The 24603-nt window shown below is 33.6% G+C and overlaps 1 protein-coding gene across 9 annotated transcripts in view; it reads right to left on the bottom strand.

The window, feature by feature from the left end:
- The window catches only part of CEP170 (centrosomal protein 170), a 172602-nt gene that overhangs the window by 23698 nt on the left and 124301 nt on the right, over window positions 1-24603 (bottom strand). For 7 of the 9 annotated variants that reach the window (XM_051993479.1, XM_051993480.1, XM_051993483.1 and 4 more), the window contains 3 exons: window positions 21250-21376; window positions 17356-19200; window positions 8815-9049 (listed from right to left, as the gene is read on the bottom strand). In XM_051993479.1, the coding sequence (XP_051849439.1) occupies window positions 8815-9049; window positions 17356-19200; window positions 21250-21376 (2207 nt within the window). The remainder of the gene's footprint in view (window positions 1-8814; window positions 9050-17355; window positions 19201-21249; window positions 21377-24603) is intronic. The other 2 variants (XM_051993486.1, XM_051993488.1) reach the window with 1 other exon arrangement.

Genomic DNA, 24603 nt, shown 5'->3' with positions numbered 1-24603 from the left:
TATCTCAATACTTTTAGTTCAAAGCTGACATTGAAAGATATTTTTCCTTTATAATAAAAATGATGATGATGACAGTAACTAATATTTATATAGTGCTTCCTATTTGTGGAGCTCTGTTAAGCACTTTACATTTATTTATTTGATTCTCACAACGACAGTGGAAAGCAAGTGCTTATTATCAATCCTTATTTTAGAGATGAGGAAATAGACAGAAATTAAATATCTTTCTCAGGGTCATATAATTAAGTAAATGTCTGAAAATAGATTTGAGCTCAAACCTTCTGACCCCAGGCCTATGTTATCTAGCTCAATCTAGACTTCACTTTAAAAATACATAATGCTTTAAAATCAGGCTTAATATTGAAGTCATAACAATTTTATAATATGGAAGTAATCTTTTAAATGATATAAATATAAAAAATGATATAAATATAAAAGCATATATTTTCTAAGATTTACTTGTTAAATTTATATAAAAATTAAAGTGTTTTTTTTCTGAAACTAGAGGTTAGTTTTTTTTAAAATTCCACTTTTTTGCACTTATTATAACTTATTTCTAAGGTAATTTTTTTCCTATGCAAGAAGAGTTTTTAGTTTTCAGTAAAGATAAAAGTTAGGGTCAGACATTAGTCTATAACCTTGACTATGCCCAAATAAAATCAAATTCAATCACTGTGGCTTAATAACAAATTAACAAGATAAGTTTAAGCAGCTATTAACTTTAAACTTTTATAAGTTTTCTTCACTGAAAAGTTTGGGAGAGGGGTAGCTAGATGGTGTAGTGGATACAGCACCAATCCTGAAGTCAGGAGGATTTTAGTTAAAATCCAGCCTCAGAAACTAACTATGTGGCCCTGGGCAAGTCACTTAACCCCAAATGCTTGAGGCAGCTTTATAGTTAGTTGAAAAAGACAGCAAAAGATGTTTGTTTGTTTGTATCTTAATAGAGAGCTTCCTCAAACTTTATTGAAGTTCACGTTTTTAAAAAAATCTCAGAACAATACATATTTCTCAAAAGCTGCAAGTTTAGGACACACTAGTCTTAAAAAGGATTTCAGATGGTAATAGTCTGTATGCAGATAGATACCTTGTAACAAATTTCACAGGGATGTTTTAGAAAATAAATGAAATATTTGGCAGACATTTAAGTTTTCCTGATCCGTACAAGGGATTCAAAGTACGTCTCTTTACTCAAATTTTTCTAGAGTATTCTTTCAGGATCTCTTTTTTGATCTCCTCATATCTGATGTAAAACTGTGTCCCCCTGATCTTTGCGGGGGGAAGGTGGACCTAGGCTAGAGAAACCCTAAAATCTCTTCCCTCCTGGCCTCTGGGAGGAGCCCCCAGTCTCCCATCCCTAGGGGAAACTCCCTTAGTGATCTCCACCTACAATTCAATTAGAAATCTTGGCCTAGAGCATAATTCACCACCCTCTAATGAATTGAAAATTAGTCCCTCAAATTCATCTGGAAATCACTCTCCTCAGGCCACAAAAACCCAATATAATTAAAAGCTGTACCCCAAATCTTTGCTAAAAATTCTTTCAGGATTTGATCAGCTGGGAAGTTGTTTCTTCTCAGTATAATAAACACATTTTTGCCACTAACCTCGCCTGCATTCAGGACGGCAAATTCTTTCACAAGAACTTTTAGCACGGGCTAACGGATCTTTCATTTCTCACACCTCAACATTTGGTGACCCGTATGGGGATCCCTGAAATTTTGGCTGAGGTAAGTCTTCTCTTGCTGTTGTTTATTCTATAGAAGGGACACCTAAATACCCAGGAAGATTTGGGCTGTCAGGAGCTCTATGCTCAAGCAGACTTCATTGACTGGGGATGCCCAGACTCAGAATTCCTGTGTTTTTAACAGAAGTACCCTTAATCAGGGAACTTTGAGAGGACTGAGCGCTAAAGAATCCATGAAATCTAAGACTTGAGGGAAAAAAAGGGATAATCCACCTCTGTCTCTATTTCTAAGGATTCCCCCTTAGGAAGACTTAGGAAGTCTCTTAAAAATGATTGGGTGAAACAGCAAATCATAGACATAATTAATAACTTCACCCAAGAAAACAATAATAATGAGTCATCATACCAAAATATATGGGATGCAGCCAAAGCGGTAATAAGGGGAAATTTCATATCTCTAGAGGCCTATTTGTATAAAATAGAGAAAGAGAAGGTCAATGAATTGGGCTTGCAACTAAAAATGCTAGAAAAGGAACAAATTAAAAACCCCCAGTCAAACACTAAACTTGAAATTCTAAAAATAAAAGGAGAGATCAATAAAATTGAAAGTAAAAAAACTATTGAATTAATAAAACTAAGAGTTGGTTCTATGAAAAAACCAACAAAATAGACAAACCCTTAGTAAAGCTGATTAAAAAAAGGAAAGAGGAAAATCAAATTGTTAGTCTTAAAAATGAAAAGGGAGAACTCGCCACTAATGAAGAGGAAATTAGAGCAATAATTAGGAGTTACTTTGCCCAACTTTATGCCAATAAATTCGACAACTTAAATGAAATAGAAGAATACCTCCAAAAATACAGCTTGCCCAAACTAACAGAGGAAGAAGTAAATATCCAAAACAGTCCCATCTCAGAAAAAGAAATAGAACAAACTATCAATCAACTCCCTAAGAAAAAAATCCCCAGGAAGTCTCTTAAACAGACAAATTCGGCTTAAAAGATCTCAAAAACTTAAAACAGCACTGCAGGATGCTGTTAAAATCTGCTGGAGGGAAATCAAAATTATATACTAACCTTTTAAATAACTCCCTCCTTACCACTCCTCTAGGAAACAGGATCCCTCTGAATCCCTTTTAAAATCACCTCCTTACCAAAGACAGGACTTTATGTCTGACACTATCTCTTTAACTCTGTCTCCCTCACCTCTGGAACCAGATCCTGACACTTCCCAATCCCCACTCTTCAATCCCTCTGATACAAGGAGTGGGACCCCTTTTTTCTCCCCTCAGGATCCTGATTCAGCCACCTCTTCTAACTTCTGCCCCCTGAGAGAAGCCGCGGACTCTTAGGGAGACATTTAGGGTACAGGTACCTTTTTCAATGCCAAATCTCTCCCAGACTAAGGAAAAACCTGGCCATTACTCTGAGGACCCCACCAAGTTTATTGAGGGGTCTAAGGCCAGTACCTTCCAATCTGATCTTTCCTGGGGAGATGTTAATATTAAAACAATCTGCCCCAGATACACGAAGGAGTTGCAGAAGCCAACTTTGGGCCTCAAAACTTCTCCCACTGAGCTGTTAAAAACAGCTTTTGGAGTCTTTAATAACAGGGACCAAACTGCAGCAGAAGAAAAAAGACCACAGAGTTAATGCAAGAAATGGAGAGCAGTCCCAAATTTTGGATGCTGCCATTTCTGGTGTCATGGATAGAGCCATTGGGACCGAAACTGTCCTCAGAAACTCCCTGATCCTTGCCCCAAGTGTAACCAGGAGGGGCACTGGAAAAGAGACTGTCTACAGGGGACAAGCTATCCCTCCAATGCCCTGCCCCACTCCAGCAAGATCTGGGGTTTGGTCAAGCTCCCTCTCACTCCACCACAACCCAGATATGGCTGGTAAAACCAATGAATTTCTTTTTAATACAGGGACTTTCCTTTCCATCTTGCTCTGGCACTTTAGTCTCATTCACCCATAAAATAATGGGATAATAACAATAATAATTCCACATAAAATAATGGGATTAGAAAAGAAACTTAGGAATTGTTTTGAGACTGTCCCTCTGCCTTGCCATTTTGGTAACCTGTTATTTAAACACTCATTTCTTATTATTCCCTCCTCTTCTGCTCCCTTATTGGGGAGTGATTTGATGGTGAAACTGGGGACCCAATTTTCTCTCAGAAAGTGATCAGATCCGGTGATCTTTTTGTGCTGCTTTCAAAGCACCCCCATATTCCCTCTAAAATCTGGGAGAAAATAAATTCCTCTGTCTGGGACCAAGGAATCTCTGGGTGAGCACTCCAGCCTTAGTCAGGATTGAGAAATTTCTTAAACAAAAACTTTTAGCACTGGCTAAATATTTAAGAGATTTGGAGCTGCTTAACTGTAGTCTTATCCTGATCTGCAGCCCCATCTGAGAGGCTTCCTTAGAGGCAGCTATAAAAACTCTTAATTTTCTGCCTCCCCTTATCCAAAGCCTACATTGTCTGCCAGTCTGTCGAAAAACGCAGCCCATAGATGAGACCAGATGCTTTATTTGCAAAGGCCCCATTCCCAAATGTCTCTATCTCCATCCTGGATGCCACTCCATTTTTAACCTGCTTGTGAGATTTATTTCTTCCAAGCTCCAAGCTCCAAACTTCCAGCTACTCATTTATTCTGAAGATCATGGGATATCATGGGACAACTGATTTGGACACAACATTCCCTAGATGTTGCTGCTACCATCCTCAGATCTCATATTTTCCCTCTTGGCCTGAACCCCCATTGAGCATAGGGACAGTCTAAGGCCCATGTCAGCTTGAAGCATCTCCAGAAGATGAAAATTTCATCCCTTTATTCCAGATGAATTTGGGGATGACTGCTTGAAGTGGAAATGATGCAATGGGAACTGTGTCCCCCCTGATTTTGGGGAGGTAGACCTGAGTTAGAGAAACCCTAAAATCTCAACCCCTCCTGGCCTCTGGAGGGGCCCCACCCGCCTGTCCCTAGGGGGAACTCCCATAGTGATATCCATCTACAATTCAATTGGAGATCTTGGCCTGGAGCATAATCACCATCCTTTATGGAATTGAACATTAGTCCTTCAAATTCATCTGGAGATTGCTCCCCAGCCTCAGGCCATAAAAACCCAATATAACCAAAAGCTGTATCCTAAACCTTTGCTAAAAATCCTTTCAGGATTTGGGCTGCTGGGAAGTTGCTTCTTCTTAGTGTAATAAACCCACTTTTTGCCACAAATTTCGCCTGCATTCAGGATTGCGAACTTGCCGCACTGGCCAGGGGATCTCTCATCCTCATTTCTCACACCTCAACACTACCTTGTATCATATTTGTTGTGTACATGTCAAATCCCAATCCTTCTTTACCTTCAGAAAGATGCTAATATAAAGGAAGGGATTTTTTATCTTTGTATCTCTGGCATTTAGCATTAGACAATACTTGGTGAATTTCACTTGAGAAGGATGGCTATAAGTAAATTCAAGCTATTATGTTGGCTATATCCCAACTATATAGTTGGCTAATACTGATATTTCCTCTTTAATAAATTATTTTTATAGGTCTTTAAAAAAATAAATGGTGTAAGGAAAATGATGTGTTGCTGAAATACTCTTGGAAATCCAATCTTAAAGATGACAGTATATTAAACTTGGTTTGTTCCACATGCAACATATTTTACATATTCATGAAGAATTAGGCTTAATGATTTTATAATTTACTATAATTCATTCTTATGATAGATTTTGTACTGTCAAATTTTATTGCTCAGTGATTTTACATCAAATGTTCTTTAAGAAAAAAAATATCAAACCTCCCAAAATATCTGTTGATTCTTTCAATTTGAATTATAATTTGAGATTCACTTCCTTGTGACATCCCAGAGGAAATTAAGGATAAATCACTATGATGAAGGTAGTATTTTCTGATACCATCAAAAAAAAAAGAGACTGCCAGTTAACAAAGATATGTGCTATTTACTTTAATACAGATCCAACTCAAGCCTTAGGGAAGCAAATCAAACTCTCACTCTTTTAACTTAATACTAGACAATAGAAGATAAAATTCAAGATTTCTATCATGTTCCCTGTTTTTGCTTTTTTTTTTTTTTTGGTGAGACAATTGGGGTTAAGTGACTTGCCCAGAATCACACAGCTAATGAATATTAAATGTCTGATGTCACATTTGAATTTCACTGAACTTAAAACTGACTTCAGGATCAGTGCTCTACGCATTGTGCTGTCTAGTTTCCCCAGGTATTTTTTTTTCCAACTGGAAGTTAAGAACTAAACAAAGTAATAATTTAAAATGGGAAACTTTTATATGGTCTTTCAAGAAAACCTGTGGCTCTGTAATTCCTATTCCTTTCCATTAACTCTTCTACATTTCCTGTACCTACTACCCCAAAAAATGTTCAAACGAGTTTTTTAGAGCTATACAAAAAGTATATTAGGAAGGTGGAGCAGAAAGAATAAAAAGAAAAAAAAAAAAAACCAGGGCCAGGAATATGAAAACAAGAAGAAATGGGACACTTATTTTTTGCTTCAATTTAATCATTTATCTGATTTGCCTCGTGCCTGTGAAAGGGGATAAAATACACACAGCCTGTTGAAGTTTTGTTAGTGACAATGGTACTCACTTTGAATGAGTAAAGTTGTTTCTCATTTTTATGTAACTGACAACTACATTGTCACATGAAGATGATTCTTCTTTTGGATCATTGTCAAATGACATATTACAGCTTTTTGTTTTTGTTTTCTTTGATATAATTGTACAGTGTATATAGTTCTATACATATTAATCCGATTAATATTGCTGATCAATAATTGAAAACAGCAATAATATATTAGATTAAAAGGCTTCATTTCAGGATCAGGCTATATTTGATAAATGTAATTGGAGGATCACAGCTATATGGCAAAATGTGACTTAAAAATCCACTTAAAATGGTCACAAAAAGTCACTTATAAGTCACTCAGTCAAACTCTTAATTTTTCAGATAAAGAAAATAAGGCAGATAGTTTAATGACTTGCCCAGGGCTACATAACTAGTAGTCTGAGGCAAGATTTAAAATTTCCTGATTCTAATACAGTACTCTCTGCACCCTTCCAAATCCTTTATTCCTTCAGCCCTGGCATATGTATGTTTTCTAAGAAAACAAATTATATCAAATAATAAAGATTTAAAAGGACTCAATTTCTGGACTATTCTCAGGTACCATTTCCATGAAAGTGAAAATCTGATGAATATAGTAAAGCTTATAAGGTTCTTGTTTCAACTAATCTTCATATGATACAATATCTAGGACCTTCACCATTCTGGTTGCCTTCCTTTGGTTTTTGCTAACCAATGTGAACTTTAGAACTCAACACAATAGTCCACTGTAGTATGGCTGAGGTGAATAATAACAGGACTATTACATTCTAAGTCTTACCCTAAGCCTCCCCAGTGCTACCCAAAATCACAGAGAAAAAAATAAGCAAAATCTGTGATCAATGTTCAACTGCTAGAATTGCTAAAATCCCTAGATCTTTTTCAGAAAAAAAAAAAATATATATATATATATATCTAATCATAGCCACCAAATCTTGTGCCTGTGACTTTTAAGTTTAAAAACAAGTCTAAGATTTTGTTTTTATCTCTATTAAAATTCATTTTGTCAGATTTTGATCCAGTGTTATGAAATCTTAAGATCTAATACTTCAGTTCTCTCCCTTCATTTTGTGTCTTTTTAAAACTGGGTAAGAATGACATCTGTGTCTTTAAATCACTGAAAATAAAAATATTAACTAGGATAGAGGGACGAAGACAGATGCCTGAAGCATTCTACTTGTTATCTTTCAGGATAACAACTCTAAAGATTATTCTTTGTACAGTTATTCAAGTTGTTCTGAATTTATTTAACTACCCCAATATATTGCTCATAAATAGTGCTAACTAGAAACTAGAGGAGATGGGCACAAATTCTAGTTTTGTCACACCTCTGTGACCTTAAGCAAATCATTTTATCTCTTTAGAGAAGAATAATTTTGTATGAGCCAAGAGGGCAGAACTAGGTCCAAAAGATGGAAGGGATAAGGAGCCAGATTTTGGCTCAGAAAGAAGGCACTTTTAACAATTAAAATTATTCAATCATGTTATAGTCTACTTTTTAAAGTGTTTCCCATCATAAGAAGGGTTGTATTAATAGATTTCTATTATCTTATTAGGGATGTTGCAAGTGGTATCCTTGCACTGGGAAGAAGATCGTTAAATAACTTCTAAGATCATACCAACTTTTTAAGATTTTATATAAAATTATCCTTGTCCTTTTCCCTTCCATCTTAAAAGTCTATGAATGGTCTGTTTATAAATAACAAAAAGAAAATAAAAAAATAATTTTTAACATATCTTAAGGTATTTGGTTCACTGAACTGAAAACCAATACATATTTTTTTTAAAGATTTATGGCCTTTTACAACTTTTCAAACTTAATACTCATGCACATTACAATTCTGCTTGAGTATTTCCTTTCTTAAATACTTAAACTACCATAAAATCCATGAATAAAACATTCTACTTAGAAAACTCTATAAAATTGTATGCTGTTGACATCAATTTTCTCTTTACTTCCATATTTCAAAAATTTATAATTAATTAATCTAACTTTTTACTGGTCAAAAACCTATACTTTTGATGCAGTTACTGAAAATAAAAGATTAGATTAATTGCAGATAATGAACTCCTACCATTATTTCTGAAAATGCATCCAGCTCAAAACTGATTATCCCACAAAGTGATAATGCTTAGCTATCTCTATACTTTCTTATGTTAAGTCAGTCACTGATTTAAGTATACAATTTATTATTATTATTATTACTGCTCCCTATTGCTTTTTGGGGGAGGACATTACACTAACCATCATCAGAACAAACATCAAAAATGGCTGAAAAGTTTTATTAATTAATTCAGTCATTTATTAACAACTCCAGTTAAAAAAATTCTGGATAAAGAATAAAATAATCAACAAAACTAAGTTCTCTGGTAAATGTAACATCTTTCTATCATTGTCAAATATCACAATGTTCCTATTGTTTCATGGTATAAAGGTGGATTTAAATTTTAGCTTTGAAGGATGTTTCATTAAAACCAACCTGGCTATTTCTTCTCGGTGAGCAGTCCAATCCCGAATGTAGTCTTCCTGTTCTTTTATTCGATGCTTGAATGAAGAGCTAGTGTGCGTGGCTGCGCCAGTGCTCGGCATTCGAGGGGTTTTCAGGGCTGGAGAAGTACGCAGACGGGTATGTTTAGGTGAATTACGGTTTGATCCAAATTCATCTTCTGAGGTGGAAGCATAATCAGTAGGAAAGCGCCTCCATCTTGAATTTACTAAATTTGTTTAATCATTAAAAAAGAATTATTATGTTATCATTTAAAGAAAATTACATAATCATGATATTTAAAAAACACCATGACAGAAAACACAACGCAATTTTCAGTAATAATTATCCACATACCTTACAATAACCTTTTGTCTACTAGCCCTTAATGATAAAGATATTGCATTGCTGTGAGTGAAAAACAATTAACAACAATTAAAAGACAAGGTTTCTGGAGAGTAGTGAATAGACATTCAAATGAAAAATTCCACTGATAATGAATAAGCAAGCTCTACTGATAGATAGGCTATATGATTTGATTATAAAATATATTTTCTCATTTGAATTAAAATATGGATATAAAAAAATGATGACAAAAGAGAGATGGGGAAAAGATTTCTACATGCTACAAGGATTTCCAACATAGAGATGGCAATAATAACCCTCTTTTCCCAGCATACAAATGTGCATAATTCCAGCAGTGGAAATTATGGAATTAGGGTAGAAAAACATTACCTCCATCACTCAACATCCTGTAATGCTAAGGTTGGAATAAATCTTTTAACAGGGTAAATAATACAACAAAATTCATGGCAAAAAACATTTTTTTTTTTTTTGGTTCAAATCTGCTTTTTCTGGCACTGAAATGATGGTGAAAATAGATAATGGCAAAATATCTACAAAGAACAGGACTCAGGTATAGGGTGTTTACACAACCACTTATAACACAAGATACTGTGAATGGGTCAGAGAAGTGGTAATCATTTTCTTAGTTTTAAGGTCAGTGACACATTTGGAAAAATAGAATTGCTGAAGCACCTGAAAAACTAGAATCCCAATTAATACAAAGACATTACTCCTGTTAATCTGAGAATCAAATGTAGTAATTTATGAAGAGATGAAGAACAGAGAAGACTACTAATATTTACTTACAGAACAGTTCCTTTTCTCAGATTATGGATTACTATATGAGGAGCCTAAAAGAGAGGGGTTTAAACTAAATGATCTCTAAGGTGTTTTCCAATTCTAAATCACATGATCTTCTGGTTTTTTACAGTAGTAAGGATTAGTAGCATATATTTACTTGAAATAAATTCTGTCCTATTACTAGTTGAGCCCTGTGTTTTAGCTAGTGCTTTTAGGTCTATTAGCCCTAATTTTGGAATTATTCTAATTCCTCTACTTTTCCAAGGTTAACGATTCTTTCTCTTTCTCTCTCTCTCTTTTTTTTTTTTGGGGGGGGGGGCGGGTGTCAAAGGTGGGTTGAAGGCTGTATACAAGAGTGATATGGCGTTTTCAGATCTATCTTATTCTTATCTAAATTCTCTGAAGAAATATAAACCCAAATTCAGCGAAATGAATGAGTACACTCATTTTGGCTGATTTACTGCTTCTTTTCTCCAAGCTACCTAAGTTCAAAGTCTGCTCATTTTAACCTGGACTATTAACAACCATCTCATTTTAGACATTTCTCTTGATTATTCCTTCTCAATTCATCCTTTCCAATGCTTCCCACTTTCAGGACACACTGCTCTAATTAAGTCACTTCTCTATTAAAAAACATTCAATAATTTTGCACGATCAAATAAAGTATAAAGTATAAATTAGTAATTCTGGCATTCAAAGACTACCACCTTAACAACTTTCTCTAAAACTATTCCTCTTTGTGAGCTCTATGTTCTAACCAAACCAGGATTCCCTTAATCTTCATTTCCTTTTTTCATCTTTGTGCATATTATCCTCCATATATATAAGGAAGAACCACACCCATCTGTTGAAGTTCCTTCCTTCTTTAAAGACTCAAGTATCATCTTTTCAATTCAGATTTCTTTGATTCCTCTAGATTAATATTTTCTTAATATGAGATCCCACGTACCCCAAAGACATCTTTGGCTAGATCTCTGGGGATTTATGAACTTGAAAAGGGGGAAAAAAAAATACAGGTTTGTTTCCATATAATAATTGGTTTCCTTCACTATCATGCATTTTATTTTATGAATTTAAAACATTTTGAAAAGTCCACAGGTTTTACTACATTGCCAAAGGAGTTCACAACACACACACACACACACAATCCCTTCCCTAGGTAAATAATTTATCTTAATATATTTTTCATATTACTTTCTCTGAACCCCTCTGTTGCACTTAACACAGTTTTTTTTATTTGTTTATACTTCTTTAAGAGCAAGTTATGGTATTTTACATTCCTATTATGGAACTTCATTTCAAAAATGGGCATCATTAATAGAGTGGTGGCCTGGGAGTCAGGAAGACCTTGATTCAAATCCTACTTTAGTCACTAGCTGTATAACTCTAGGAAAGTCATTTAGACTTTTATCACTGGACTTGGCAACTCCTTTTGATTTCTCTACTAAGTCATGGATGTGTTATAGTTTGCAAACTTGTGAAGAAGCTTCTATGTTCATAAATCTAGACCTGGAAGACCATCTAAAGAAAAGCGAGACTTAGAGCATTAAGTTCCTTATCCAAAATCACATAGATCATATCAGAAGTTCATATCAGTATGGATACTATGAAACTTAATTCTTATTTTTAAGAATTGATAGAGGATTTAGAAACCAAAAGAGAAAACCTAGTAATAAATTCATGTTAAAAAGGGGGGAAAATAACTACATGGAATATAACACATTAAGATAGATTATCCTGAGAAATAGACTTTTAGAAAGCTTGCATGAAAAATATGATTTTTTTTAAAGAAGGAAATGAAAGCGATGCAATCAATTTTTAAAAACTGAAATAAAAATTAAGTAATTAAATTTAAAATATAAAGATAATTCTTAAATCACTAAATAAGTAATATAATACTACAAGTCATTTATCATTTTTGAAAAAAGGACAAGTTGAATATATAATATCTTTTATATATTTAATGTTCTTACTCTCACCTGACACACATATTCGACTGTTTACAAAATTATGTATCTGTTCCCTCCATCCACATAGCCACTACACTACCCTACTCTGCCTCATATCACCTTTGGCCTAACTACTGAAATAATTGTCCCACTTCAATCCATCTTCCATATGATAGCCAAAGTGATTTTTTTAAAGAGTATTTACTATGTCATTCTCCAAATTTTAGCGCCTCTTTATCATATAACTTCCTCTATAAGGCAATCAAAATTCTTAAAACATAACCTCAATCAGATTTAACAGTCTTATTACATGTTTTTCCCTTTCATGACCATTATGGCTTACTAATTACATAAGCCTTTCTACTGCTACTCATTTAAAGGCACTCCATTATCCATCTCCATACTTTGATATAGCCTTTATTCTTCTTATTTCGCTTGTTGCTGCTCCTGGGATGCATACCCACTTCATCTCCATCTTCTGAAATCCCTACCAATTTTAGTCTCCTTGGGGTTGCAAACTTGCTCTCTTTCTGTATAGAAGCTATCGATTATCCTTTTGATTTTTTTTACTGATTTTTTAAAGCCTTTAGGTTCTGCCTTCAGGGTAAGGAAGTTACCAGCTTCCTCTGCAAAGCAGGAATAGGTATAAAGGGTTGCAAAGAGCAGTGAGGTACAGGAGTGCTCTGGGAGAAAGTTCTCTCCCCTCCCCCACCGGAAGTAATTCAGACCCCATTAGCACTGGTCCAAACTGCAGAACTGCCCAGTAAAAACCCCCATCCCCCCCATCCCTAATCTGATTAGGAACTGCCCCTAGGCTAGAAGCTGAGCAGGGAAAGTGTCTGTCACTACCCAAGGCCAAAGTCCACTGGGGAACTTATATATGTACTTTTACAGAAAGTAAATCTGAAATTGTCTCTGTATCATTTATCAAGAATCTTAACAGAAAGGACAAAATCAGCCTGGCCATGGATTATATCTTAGAAATATAATACAGGTGAAAATAATGGAAAAGTTTGAAAATGGACAAATAAATTAGGCAATTAAACAAATGAGGGTGAACTAACAAACATTCATACTTTTAACTCACCTTTACCTGATATTTTTCAAGAATTTGTGAAATGTTCTGCTTTTTCTTTCTGTACTTTTGACTTACTGAAGGTGCAGTTTTGATCTAAGCTAAGTCTAACCCTTAAATATGTCTAGTTGATTTCAGAGGAAGTTTCCAACTAAAAAGTTTTAGAGATTGAAGACCACATAAAGATCATTTAGTTTAAATTCATTTTGCAGGTGAGGAAATTGAGATACTAAAAGGTTAAATATCCTACCCTAGGTCACACAACTGGCTAGGAGAATTCAGATAGGTATTGCTATCCTCGGTTCTCTAAGCTAATTTATAGAAAAACAGACTTAAAAGATTTGAAAGTGATCTTAGAAACCATTTAATCTAACTTTACTGTACTTAATAAGGAAAATGAGGGTCATAGAATCATGCGAGGAATAAAGGCAAAAGTCTGCAGATGGTGAGTCTAGGGCTCTTTCCATTATGCCTAAAGTACTTCATGATTATTCAACTGTTGTGTTTTGTTTTTTTTTTAAAGAAATCTTTTCACATTTCAAAGTGTACTCTAGTTTTGAAAATACTATGTTTAACATACTAATAAGATTTCTATTTATGAAGTTTGGGGAATAAAAATTCCCCTCCATAAGATTTATAGTACTTAGCTAAAATAATTTAAGAAAATAACAACTTTGTCCCTTTTGATAGACTTCTTTTAAAATCTTATTGACAATGGAGTTGAAATTCAGAGGCATTATCAGGATTTTTAGATGGAATACTTGCATTGAAAATACTATTTTTAGCTTACCGTTTATTGTCTTCTCTTTACTAAATACTAGAGACTACAGACTTATTGCAAAATTTATTCTTAGTTGTTTATCTGTAGCTTATTTTACTTTAAAATATTATAGTTTTTTTTTTTAACCACTGTAACAAATGTCATACTATTGCACTCAATATATAAACTTGGAATGAGCCATGGCTAAAGAATATCCAAAAGAAACTGCTATTTTATTACAGATATATGTATGCTCATTATCACAAAATACTTTTTATTTCTTTTCTAATGAACAATCATTTGGCCTCAATATAAATTCCTATCTACTGACTACACAAATACTTTTAAAAAAATGTGAGGTACACTATACACTAACAGTAATAAAAATCCTCCACAATTGATCTCATAATTTTAATGACAAAATATATATACTTCACACAATACATGTTGAGTTCTACATAAGCTTTTAAGTTGAAGGGCATAATTAAACAAATATATTTTTAGAAATAAATATTGAAGGGCATAATTAAACAAATATATTTTTAGAAATAAATATACAATATTAACATACCCCAAAATGTGCTCTTTAAGGTTTGGAATTTGTCAAAAAAAATTTGCTAAGTTTTAAGGAAACTAATAAGCTTTAACAATCTTGTAATAATAATCAATTTATGAAAAACCGCTGAGGCAATTATTCACTATAATTCGAAATCCAAGGATCACGGAAGAGATTTTTAACAGCAAATACTTATTAGATAATGAAAACAAATTGTATCAGGACAAAGTAAAGAAGCAAAAGAAGTCAGAGTTTTCCTTTTTCTACCCACACTGACAAATAATAGTGATCCAAGTATTAATTATGAGATCTAAGCAATTAAATAAACATATGTAACTTTGTAGCAGTATCACACATCCATGGGCACTATTTTCCAGATCTACTATATCAGCCTATTTTGATTTCATATTGATTTGAATAAAATTTTGCTGTTCTTTTAAAAAAGCCAAGAAACTTTGATTTTTTCCCTTCTTACTCAAAGAACTACAACCATCATATATAGACAAGCCACAGGATTTAAAAGATTTCATCTGTATCACCTTCAAGAAACAAGATAAGGAAACTGTTTAGTATGTGGCTCCATCACTATAAAGTTCATGACTAAATTTCTTCTCAATTATGTGCAAAATCATTAACTTCTTTTTCTCAGTCAAAATGTCACTTTAAGTTCAATTCTTTTAGAATAACGAATAAACTCTTAGTGCCAAAAGAGATATGAAAGTTGCAAAAGAAATAAATTACATTTATTTCCAATATATTAAATTTACAATATAGTTAATAAGAATCTAGGATTTTTGGTAGCTGTCCTCCGAAAGACTGCATATATAAGGCCTTACGATACCATTACAGTATAGTAATGTACCATGTACAGTAACAGTGCACAAAACTGGGAAGTCAAGGCACCAAGGTTTGTGTTCTAGCTGGTCTTTAAGTTATATGATTTCAGTCAGAGAAGTCATCCTCTGTAGGTCTTTATGATGAAAATTATTGAACTGAATGTTTTCTAAGTATCCTCTCCCAGTATAAAACTTCTAGGATTATAACTATTGTTATGTTTTGAGATTAGACTTGAAGAAAACTAATGGATTGTAGGAGTCTCCCCTGAGAAATCCCTATATTCAACCAAAGAAATTCTTTAGCTGAAAAATCACTTGAAAATTAATGAAGTTTTGCAATAGCCAATAATGTACAAAGGTGTAAAAAATGAGCAATATAATTATCAGAGTTAAAGAACAGTAAGCAAGATATGAATAACATAGATATGACTACCTATACCTACTTTTGAATCATAGCTGGTTTACTAATTTTATAATTAGCTTATGTTAACATTTTAATGCATTATAAATATTCACAATATTGAATACTAAAGTAAAGTCTACCAAGTATAGTGATTTGAAAAGAGAATCTCTTTGTGTGATAAATGTTAGAGGTGGATAATGTTCTATTATATGACAGACTAAAGTAGGAAGACCTTGAAAGCAGAGCAGCAAAATAAATAACAAGATGAGACACAGATGTGATATGGCTAAAATGTAATGGTCCTTTCTGAGCCAAAGTAGCATAAATCAAAGAGGCAAAGCTATTGGATATGTCCCCACAAAAATATGTTTATGATTACAAGCCTATATATTCAAGACTTTTAAAATCCACAAAGTAGGCTTCAATCAATGCATAAGATATAAAGAAAAAAGAACATTTAATTAATTGAAAAAATAAAAACAATGACGAAGATAACAATCAACGATCACCTCCTACAACTGTTACTGCCATCACAGATCACTGATGACACCATTACAAAGAACCTATGTATAGAAAAATATGCAGAAGTATAAAAATAACATTTTGTGATGCTTCTGGGCTTCCAAGTAATCTTGTGGCATAAGTGATAGCAGGTATCCTCATCATTTCCTTTAACATTCAATTTTCATAGACACAAATTTTTATTCAATTTTGCAATAATAGCTAATTTTCTCCTCCAGAGGTGTTAGTTTATGAGATGTGACCAGAAAATAATATAGCGATGTTCAGAAGCCAGCCACAAAACAGCCACATTATTTCACAGTCATATCTTTTTAATACTATTTGTAGCATCAACTCTGTATTTTATCTGGGAGAGTATGAAAATTTCATAAATTATAAAAGGAAGGTACCACTTTCTTAGTGATAAAATTATTTGTTTTTCAGGATTAAGAAAACTATGTAGGATCAAGGGGAAAAAAAAAACCCACATGTGATATATATCATGTCAATTCTATCTTCAAACTACTCTACACCACATCTTGCTCTCTGCACCCCATCCACTCTTCTTTTTGTAACCTGGCATCTAAGTATTTAATAAATCATCCATCTCTTTTTCTGACTCTCTTATCCTGAGATGACAGGGAAGTACCACTCAAGTAAATTGTTTAAGGTTATATAGATAAGCTTTTATCTGTCACATCCATAAGAATATAGTCATCAAAATAATAATAAAATAAATGAATGACAGTTTTATGATTTATGAAAAAAAATAGATCTAAATGTATTTTGGAGCAGAATGAGTCATTCATTTCTAGAAAATGCCTATTATTCATTTTAGATGAAAAATAAAAGAGAATCCATTCTGGATTAACAAGCTGTGTGAATATTCTAAAGGCAAAATCATTCTTTTTAATAATATAAATCAGTTCTCAACACATAACTTACATAAATTATTCATAACTTAAATTGGGGGGGGAGTATCAATGTAAATCCAAATCTCTTACCAATCACATTTTTTATACAAATTCTCTAAAATGAATTCAAAAGTATTATTGAACTATCAATAACTGTTTTACATCTAGGTACTTTAAAAAAATGCCTCAATTTCCTCATTTGTACAATGAGAACAATGTATTAGATTATAGTTTACTGAAACAAAGCAATGGAAGATTAAAAAAAAAAATCTGCTCAATTTGACCTTATATATAAAACACTTTGGAAAAAGCAAGATAAAGTAATTTCTGTTATGGGGAAAGAAGAACACATGGAAAAAATATTATATACTATAAAAAGAATGGATGAAATTTACCTGAAGGAGAGCTATGTGTTGAAGTCATACTTCTGATTTTGGAGTCAGAGAGTCGAGAAATACTATTAGCTCTAATTCTGGGAGAAAATTTATCAGATGGGTTTAATCTTGCACCACTTCTAACAATGGATTCTTGAGTACGTGAAGAGGCACTACTTCTAGATATAGTTGCTTCAGAGTCACTTCGGGCTGATAATGAACCAAGTCTTGTTCTACGAGGTTGAGCCAATAAGTCAATTCTTGAGATATTTCGTCTTCCTGTTGGAGGTTTTGATGTAGAACTGGTTGTGGACACCTCAGAAGCAACAGATGCTTTGTCAGCATCAGCAAGTTCACTGTCTGAAGCTTCACCAAGTCGTGCTCTTCGTAAGAGAGAAGTCCTGGTAGGCCGTGGTCTTGGAAGAGTAGTTGATTTACTAGATGAACCAGTTGCAACAGGAGAGGTTTTAGATTTAGTTATTTTGGAGCCATCTAGTTTGGAATGTGTATGTTCATCTGTTGTGGTAAATGGAGCCCTTCCATGAGATTTATTAGAGTAAGTTTCCTGATCAGATGACATAATATCAGAAATAGCAGAATGAGGTACACTAGAGGTTTGATCATCATCTGTTAAATCGACTGAAGGCTGTCTTATTCTTCCACTTGACTGAACAAGTTTACGACCTTCTGCTCTTGACCCAATATCAGTGGAACGACTTTTTGTTTTCTTTTCAACTTTTTCTCTAGTACTTGAAGATGATGATTTTGCAACATCTTTGGAAGGCGAGCTTGTGGAGCATCTATCTTTATAAAGACTAGTCAAACTTCTTCGTTTTTGGGTTGTTTTTCTTTCTGTGTCTCCAGTAACCAAACTGATTGTACTAGCTGTGTCTACATCTGATTCAGGCGAAATAGAATTATCTCGATTATAACTTGGAGTATCTGGGCCTTCATCAGTTTTGTTCTCATCTCTCAACTTAGCTTCAAGAAAAGCCATTACTGCTTCTGTATCTTTTAAAATGAGAGTTGTATCCATACTAGAATCAGTATCTACCGAGTCACTTCTCTCTCGTATTCTGCTGCTTACAGATGTTAATGCAAAAGAAGGGGGAGTAGATGCAGTTTGTTTGTTAATGTGAGGAATAAGTTCTATAGGTATGTTTGTGCTAGGTTTTTCAATAGTAAAGCTTCCCTGTCTCACTAAGGACTTTGCAGATTCTTTCTTGTCTCCTCCTGGCCCTTTGGAAGTTTGACTTTTTAGAATTTCTTCAGGCTTTCTTCTCTTACCTTCACTTTGTACTACTCTTTCTCCTTTATTTGTAGGCTGGCCTAGGGCTTTTTCTAGTACATGAGTCCCTTGTCTAACGGGTTCCTCCTTCCCCTTCTCTCCTTGACCTGGAGCATGTTTTGAGGAAGCTAATTTAGTGGGTGTCCACTGTGCCTGATCCTTTTGCTCCTGTTCTTGAATTTTGGCCAATGCTTGCTTTACCAAAGAGGCTTCTCTGTCAGTCTCACTTTTCTCCTTCCCAGGAGCACAAGTGTTCAGATGAAATAGGGTTTTGGTGTCTCCAACACTTTTCAGAGTCTGACCATTTACAGTTCTGTTCATTTTCCCTAGAACTCTGTCAGCATCTTGCCGTTCTTTTGGGGATGTTTGTGTTGGGGCTTCCTTTTCCTGAAGTTCTGTGTCTTGTTTCTCACCTATCTCTGACCGCAAAGGTAGAACCTTTGCTCTGCTACTTTCAGTAGACTTATCTTCATTTGGAAGCTGAGGAAGAGTCCTTCTTTTTCTCTCCCCCTGGCTAGTCAAGGAAGTGGTTGATCCAGTGCTTCTCACAGAAATTCCAGACTCACTGATGTCGGTATCTACAGATTAAAAATAAAATGAACTTAACAGAAAACATCTCTGTAAGAAATTACACATAATGACAATATAGGCAATTATTGGTAAATGTAGCAGAAAAAGGTTTTTAAGCACATAAAGAGAGGCAGCTTTCTGCTATAGAAAGAATATATGGGAACTAAAACCTTGGATCTAGTACCAACACTGTTTTTTTTTTGAGGCTATATGATCTTAGGCAAACTATATTTTCAACAAAAATCATGCAGATTTGAGATATATAAATAGGTTTTAATGCATGAATTAAAAAAGTAAAATCCCAATGAGATAGAAATGTACATGTGTGGACACACATGGGCAGACATACGCATGTAGACACATGTGTTAATGCACTTTTCTACTCTGTTTTAGTGAAGGGAAGTTTAGTATACCTTTGTTTTTGTACCTTTTCCCACAATAAAGCCTTTGTACAAACAAAATTTGCTTCAGAGGTTTCACTTACAGTTTACCATAGGTGAGCATGGGAAAAACTGACACTGAGCAAAGTATTCTGCATAAAATGAATCTGGATTCCACAAGATTTGGGGACTGGCATGTTATTAAAAGGGAGGGAATTAAGACTAGAAAAAGTAGGTCAAGATTTCAGCATTTAAATTACACAGAAATTAACATTTCTCCTATTGCAGGAAAAATTTTTCTACAATCCATAGTGATGTCTCCCTAAGGCATTTATCATTTATATTATCCTCTCTGTAACATTTAATCATAGAGTATCATGTATTATTACTGTGCAGGACTATGTGACACAGAAGATAAGAGAGCAACCTTGAAACTATACATGGACATATGACCCAGATTTGAAATCCACTTCTGAAACTTTGAAAAGAGAGAGAAAAAATGTGGAGAATGGAAAGCACATTAAATGGGGCATTAAAAGATCCTGGTGGAAATCTTACCTCTGCCATTTTACTACCTGTATAATTATTTTTATCATATAAAAAATGAGAGAGATGTACTAGGCGGCCTTTGAGATGTCTTTTCAGCTTTAAATTAATGATCTTAGGTTCAATTTTTATATATATGTTATCCATTCTTTGTGATAATCTCTGTGGTCTGGGATACATATTATTTATTTTTGTGTCCTCCATAGAAAGCATTTAGTGATGTTCTGAAGGTAGTGTATACCTTTATTGGCTGTGTGGCTCTGGGCAAATCACTTAACATTTGTCAGCTTCAGTTTTCTCATTTGTAAAATGAGAATAACAATAATATTATCTACCTCTCAAAGTTGTACTTTGAAAAGCTTAAAGTGTGACATATAGGCTAGCTATTCTGTAAGCAGATATTTGTTGAATAAATAAATTTCATCATTTTAGTGAATTATCAGTTTAGTAAACCTCTTAGTATGATACAAACAAGATGTTAATGAGATCATTTTCAAAAAATGATGAAATTTTGTTTTGCTTAGTTAATATCTAATATGTTTATAATTAATTATTGGGTCAATTAATTTAACTATTTTGCCATTCACTTCCTGGACTGTAAATTGGAAAATGTACCATCTTTTTCCATTCTTCAAATAAATTTGCAAGATCTACAGGTGAGGAAGATGAGACTTAATTTTAAGTGATTTCCTTAAGATCATTGATTCAGCAAGTTCTGAAGTTGGGAACAGAATTCAAGTTTTTGACTACCAACTGGGAATAGAATTCAAGTTTCCAACTACAAATACATCTTTTCTCTATGACACAGAGCTTTATTTTTCATTTCTTCTGAGAACAGAATAAGAGAAAATGAACTAGGATTCTGGGATGTATATATGAGAGAACTTGACAGCTTTTAATTATTTTTAGATTCTTTTGCCAACTGATTAAGTAGCAATTTTTCTCAATAATTGAAGAAAATTCTATTTCATCATTTAGAGATAGAATAACGATTTACTAATATTTCCCTAATGTTCAAAATGAATTGACAAATTTGGTGTCAGCATCATAGAACTGTATTACCACAAATCTGTGATAAATAATCTAATTTTTAATATAAAAACTGTCATTTATGAAAACTATTTAAAATACCATTTTCTATAGGTGCAGATGCAGACAACTCCACCGTCCTGTCTTCTTGGTCATGTCTTGTATGATTAGCAGCTAAACTAGCCCACTGTGAAACCCATCTCTTATTTCCAGATGAAGTGGTACCTTCCTATAAAGGGAAATATTTTATTTTTATTAAATCAATGGATTTTTTAAAATCTAAAATTCAACTGTATTCATATTATATACATTTATATAAATTTACATAACAGTAATCATCAGAAACCAACAGTGAGAAGAATTTTTAGTATTTTTAATTCCTCCCCCAATTCCTTTGACTTCAGTATTTCCAAGATCTGTGATTTCACTGGTAAGGATAAGTCCTTTCACCAATGCAGACTGCAACTCTTTCGTAAATAATCCTTATGAATTGCTGTAAAGGGGATGTGGAGAAGAAGCCATTATTTGTTGATCAGAAATATGATTCTTTTAAAATTACTGGTTATGTACTTAAAGCCTTCTGAGTTTGACAGACCAAGGTAGAACTTCTGTTCTGTTGGCACTGCCTTGTAACCCAAGGTCACTCACCTTTACAACACAATGAGACCTGGAGTAAGACTTAAAGAGATGGTTAAAAAAACAAAAACAAAAACAAAACAAAACAAAACCCCCAGAAATGATGACCTGATTGAGTACTGCTACCTGAGTGAAAAGTCTGGATCTTTTGAAATGTAGTAAATATTTTTATTTGTTATTTAAAATCCGCATTATTCCTGAAGTATAAGAATTTAAGTTTAAAACTTCCTAGGATGTTAGGTAAGGCATGGGCACAAAATAATTTGGGTAAGGCATTGGCACAAAATAGTTTTTGAATGGTTCTGAATTAAAACCAACAATTGTTAGACCTTTCCTAATTCCCTTTTCTTGCCAAATGACCTTGTATTTATTTTTAATACATTTCTAAATGTTCCTGCTGTTAGAAAATAAGCTCCTTCAGAGCAAGGGCTCTTTTATTTTTTGTCTCTTCTATTCCTACTACTCAGCACAGAAGGTGGTACACTACAGGCATTAAATAATGCTTGTTGTTTGATTGATGGGAGGAATTCTGTATACTTCAGACCAGGCCATTTCAGGATCCCACTGGATGTTTGGATCTTATACATAAAAGGTATTTAATAAGTGATTAATTAAGTAAAAGAATAGAACAGCAGTAGCAAGAAATTTTCCATCATCAAGTTATTGTTTCTATCATCAAGTAAAACGCTTGGGAAATTTCCAGGGGTAGAGAAGGAGGCTGCATTTGGCCTGGGATAAATCCTTCATATCTGACCCTCAGATCAATGTACCACTGGAATAGCTTATTGCCCAATTAGACCTGAATTAAATGGAATTTAGTCCCTAAAATAGATTATCATTCCTGAGGTCGCTGGTGTACATTACTTGTAAATGTACAATTTAAATGTGTGAACAACCTTAGTTTGAATGAAAAATATTATCAACTTAATCTAAGAGCCTAGCAGTCAATGATATTTTAATATATGAATTAGAATGCTTCCTGGACAATATAAAGTTATAATTAAGACCTTATTTTGAAAAATTTATAAATTACTTTATATCTGTTTGCCATATACCTATTTTCTTAAATGGGTTTCTGCAAAACAAAAGATGATGGAATGTAAAAATATAAAGAGAAGAAATAAATGAAACTAAAATGATGAAAATCATTTTGAATTAAAAATAAAATATTAAAAGAAAAAGTTTAAAATCCTGTTTTTAAAAAAATATATAAACCACGATTTCTCTAAAATCACAATTTCTGGAGAAAGTTTAAACTTTGCTTTTTAATAAGACATTATAGCCTTGAAAGTGAGTATATCATTTAAAATGCCATTGAAAGTAAAGATGTCACTGTCACTATTTTGTCTATAGAAGGTATAATGAGAACTAGATAAAGTATCAATCTAGCATCCTTCAAAATGTGGAAACATTCAGTGAGCAATACTTAGATTCATTGACTTGGTCCATATAATCTGAACAAAAACCTTGCTATTTCTTAAATCACAGTGCTGTAATATTTTGTTACAGATGTCTTAGTACACAATCTTGAATACTGAAGCCAGTTTGTTCCATAGAGCAAGTATAAACATGCAGCTTGTTGTTCTATAAGGCTCACTCTGGCTCCCACAATCACCAGATGAAAACAATCAATTCACTCACAAAAAGCAGTTATTGAAAAAAAAAAAAAAAAAAGGAAAAAAAGACAACATACATGTAACCTATCCACAAACAAACAAGTTAAGGACAGGCTAAAAATATATAAAAATATATTGTTTTCTTATAGACACTTTCATACAATAACATACTCATGAGACAAGTGTTCTAAAGCAAAGACATTAATATCGATTTTCAGTCACAGTAGATACTTTGTCTATAACAGATATAAGTAAATTTACTAGTCAATATAAGTGCAGAGTCCTAGGTTTTCATATACTATTACAACATAAATATATTAACTGATCCATTTTTGTCTTTAATAACTTCTGAGGAACAGAAAATCTACATATTTAGATAATTTTTTTTCATATTTAACATGTTGGAATGTACCTCGTCATAGGACTGTATTAACACTTTTCCCCCTCAAGGCGTCTTCTCTGACTTAAACTTACAGGACACTAAAAACACTCTTGCTATGTAGATCTCTTTGTGAGGGCGAGTGTGTGTGTGTGTGTGTGTGTGTGTGTGTGTGTGTTATATACCTCACTAGTAAGTACTTTATGATTGTTCCCCTGGTCAAAGAATTTACTGAATGAGAGCTTGGGAAGGAAAAAACAAAGATAATCAACTCCTAGAATCATTGATCTAGAGGTTGTCAAGTTCAACTCCCTTGTTTTTCAGATGAAGAACTTTAGGTCCAGAAAGGTTCAGGGATTTGCTCCAAGTCACAGAGGTTGTGTCAGAGTTGGTAAATTCTATCACCTGTGCTCTTAGCTACTAAAGGTATTAAAGATGTGGAAACAGGTTTAGAGAGGGCCAATGATTTCTTGAGAATCACAGAGTCAAGTCAAATGAGAGCTTGGATAGCCTGATCCCCATATGAGATCTCTGATCTATGCCACACTTTTCTATATGTGATTATAAGTTTGACATTTCCAAGTACACAATCACTTCTCATCATTTTATTATTTATAATAAAAAAAATTTTCCCTTAATACATAACGTCATGGTAAGCATAGTAGAAAAAGTATTGCAGTGGAATGAGCTAGGTTCATATTCTACCTCTCATACTCACTTAGCTGTGTGACTTTGAGTAAGTCATAATATTCCTGAGTCTCATTTTTTTATCCTCTATAAAGTAGGGATAAAAATGTCTATTCACCTGTGGAAGGATTTTTGGGA

The sequence above is a fragment of the Antechinus flavipes genome, chromosome 4 (genome assembly GCF_016432865.1).
Source record: "Antechinus flavipes isolate AdamAnt ecotype Samford, QLD, Australia chromosome 4, AdamAnt_v2, whole genome shotgun sequence".
NCBI classification, from domain to species: Eukaryota; Metazoa; Chordata; class Mammalia; order Dasyuromorphia; family Dasyuridae; genus Antechinus; species Antechinus flavipes.
The sequence above is the reverse complement of the archived record's forward strand: the minus strand, read 5'-3'. Positions and strand labels throughout refer to the sequence as shown.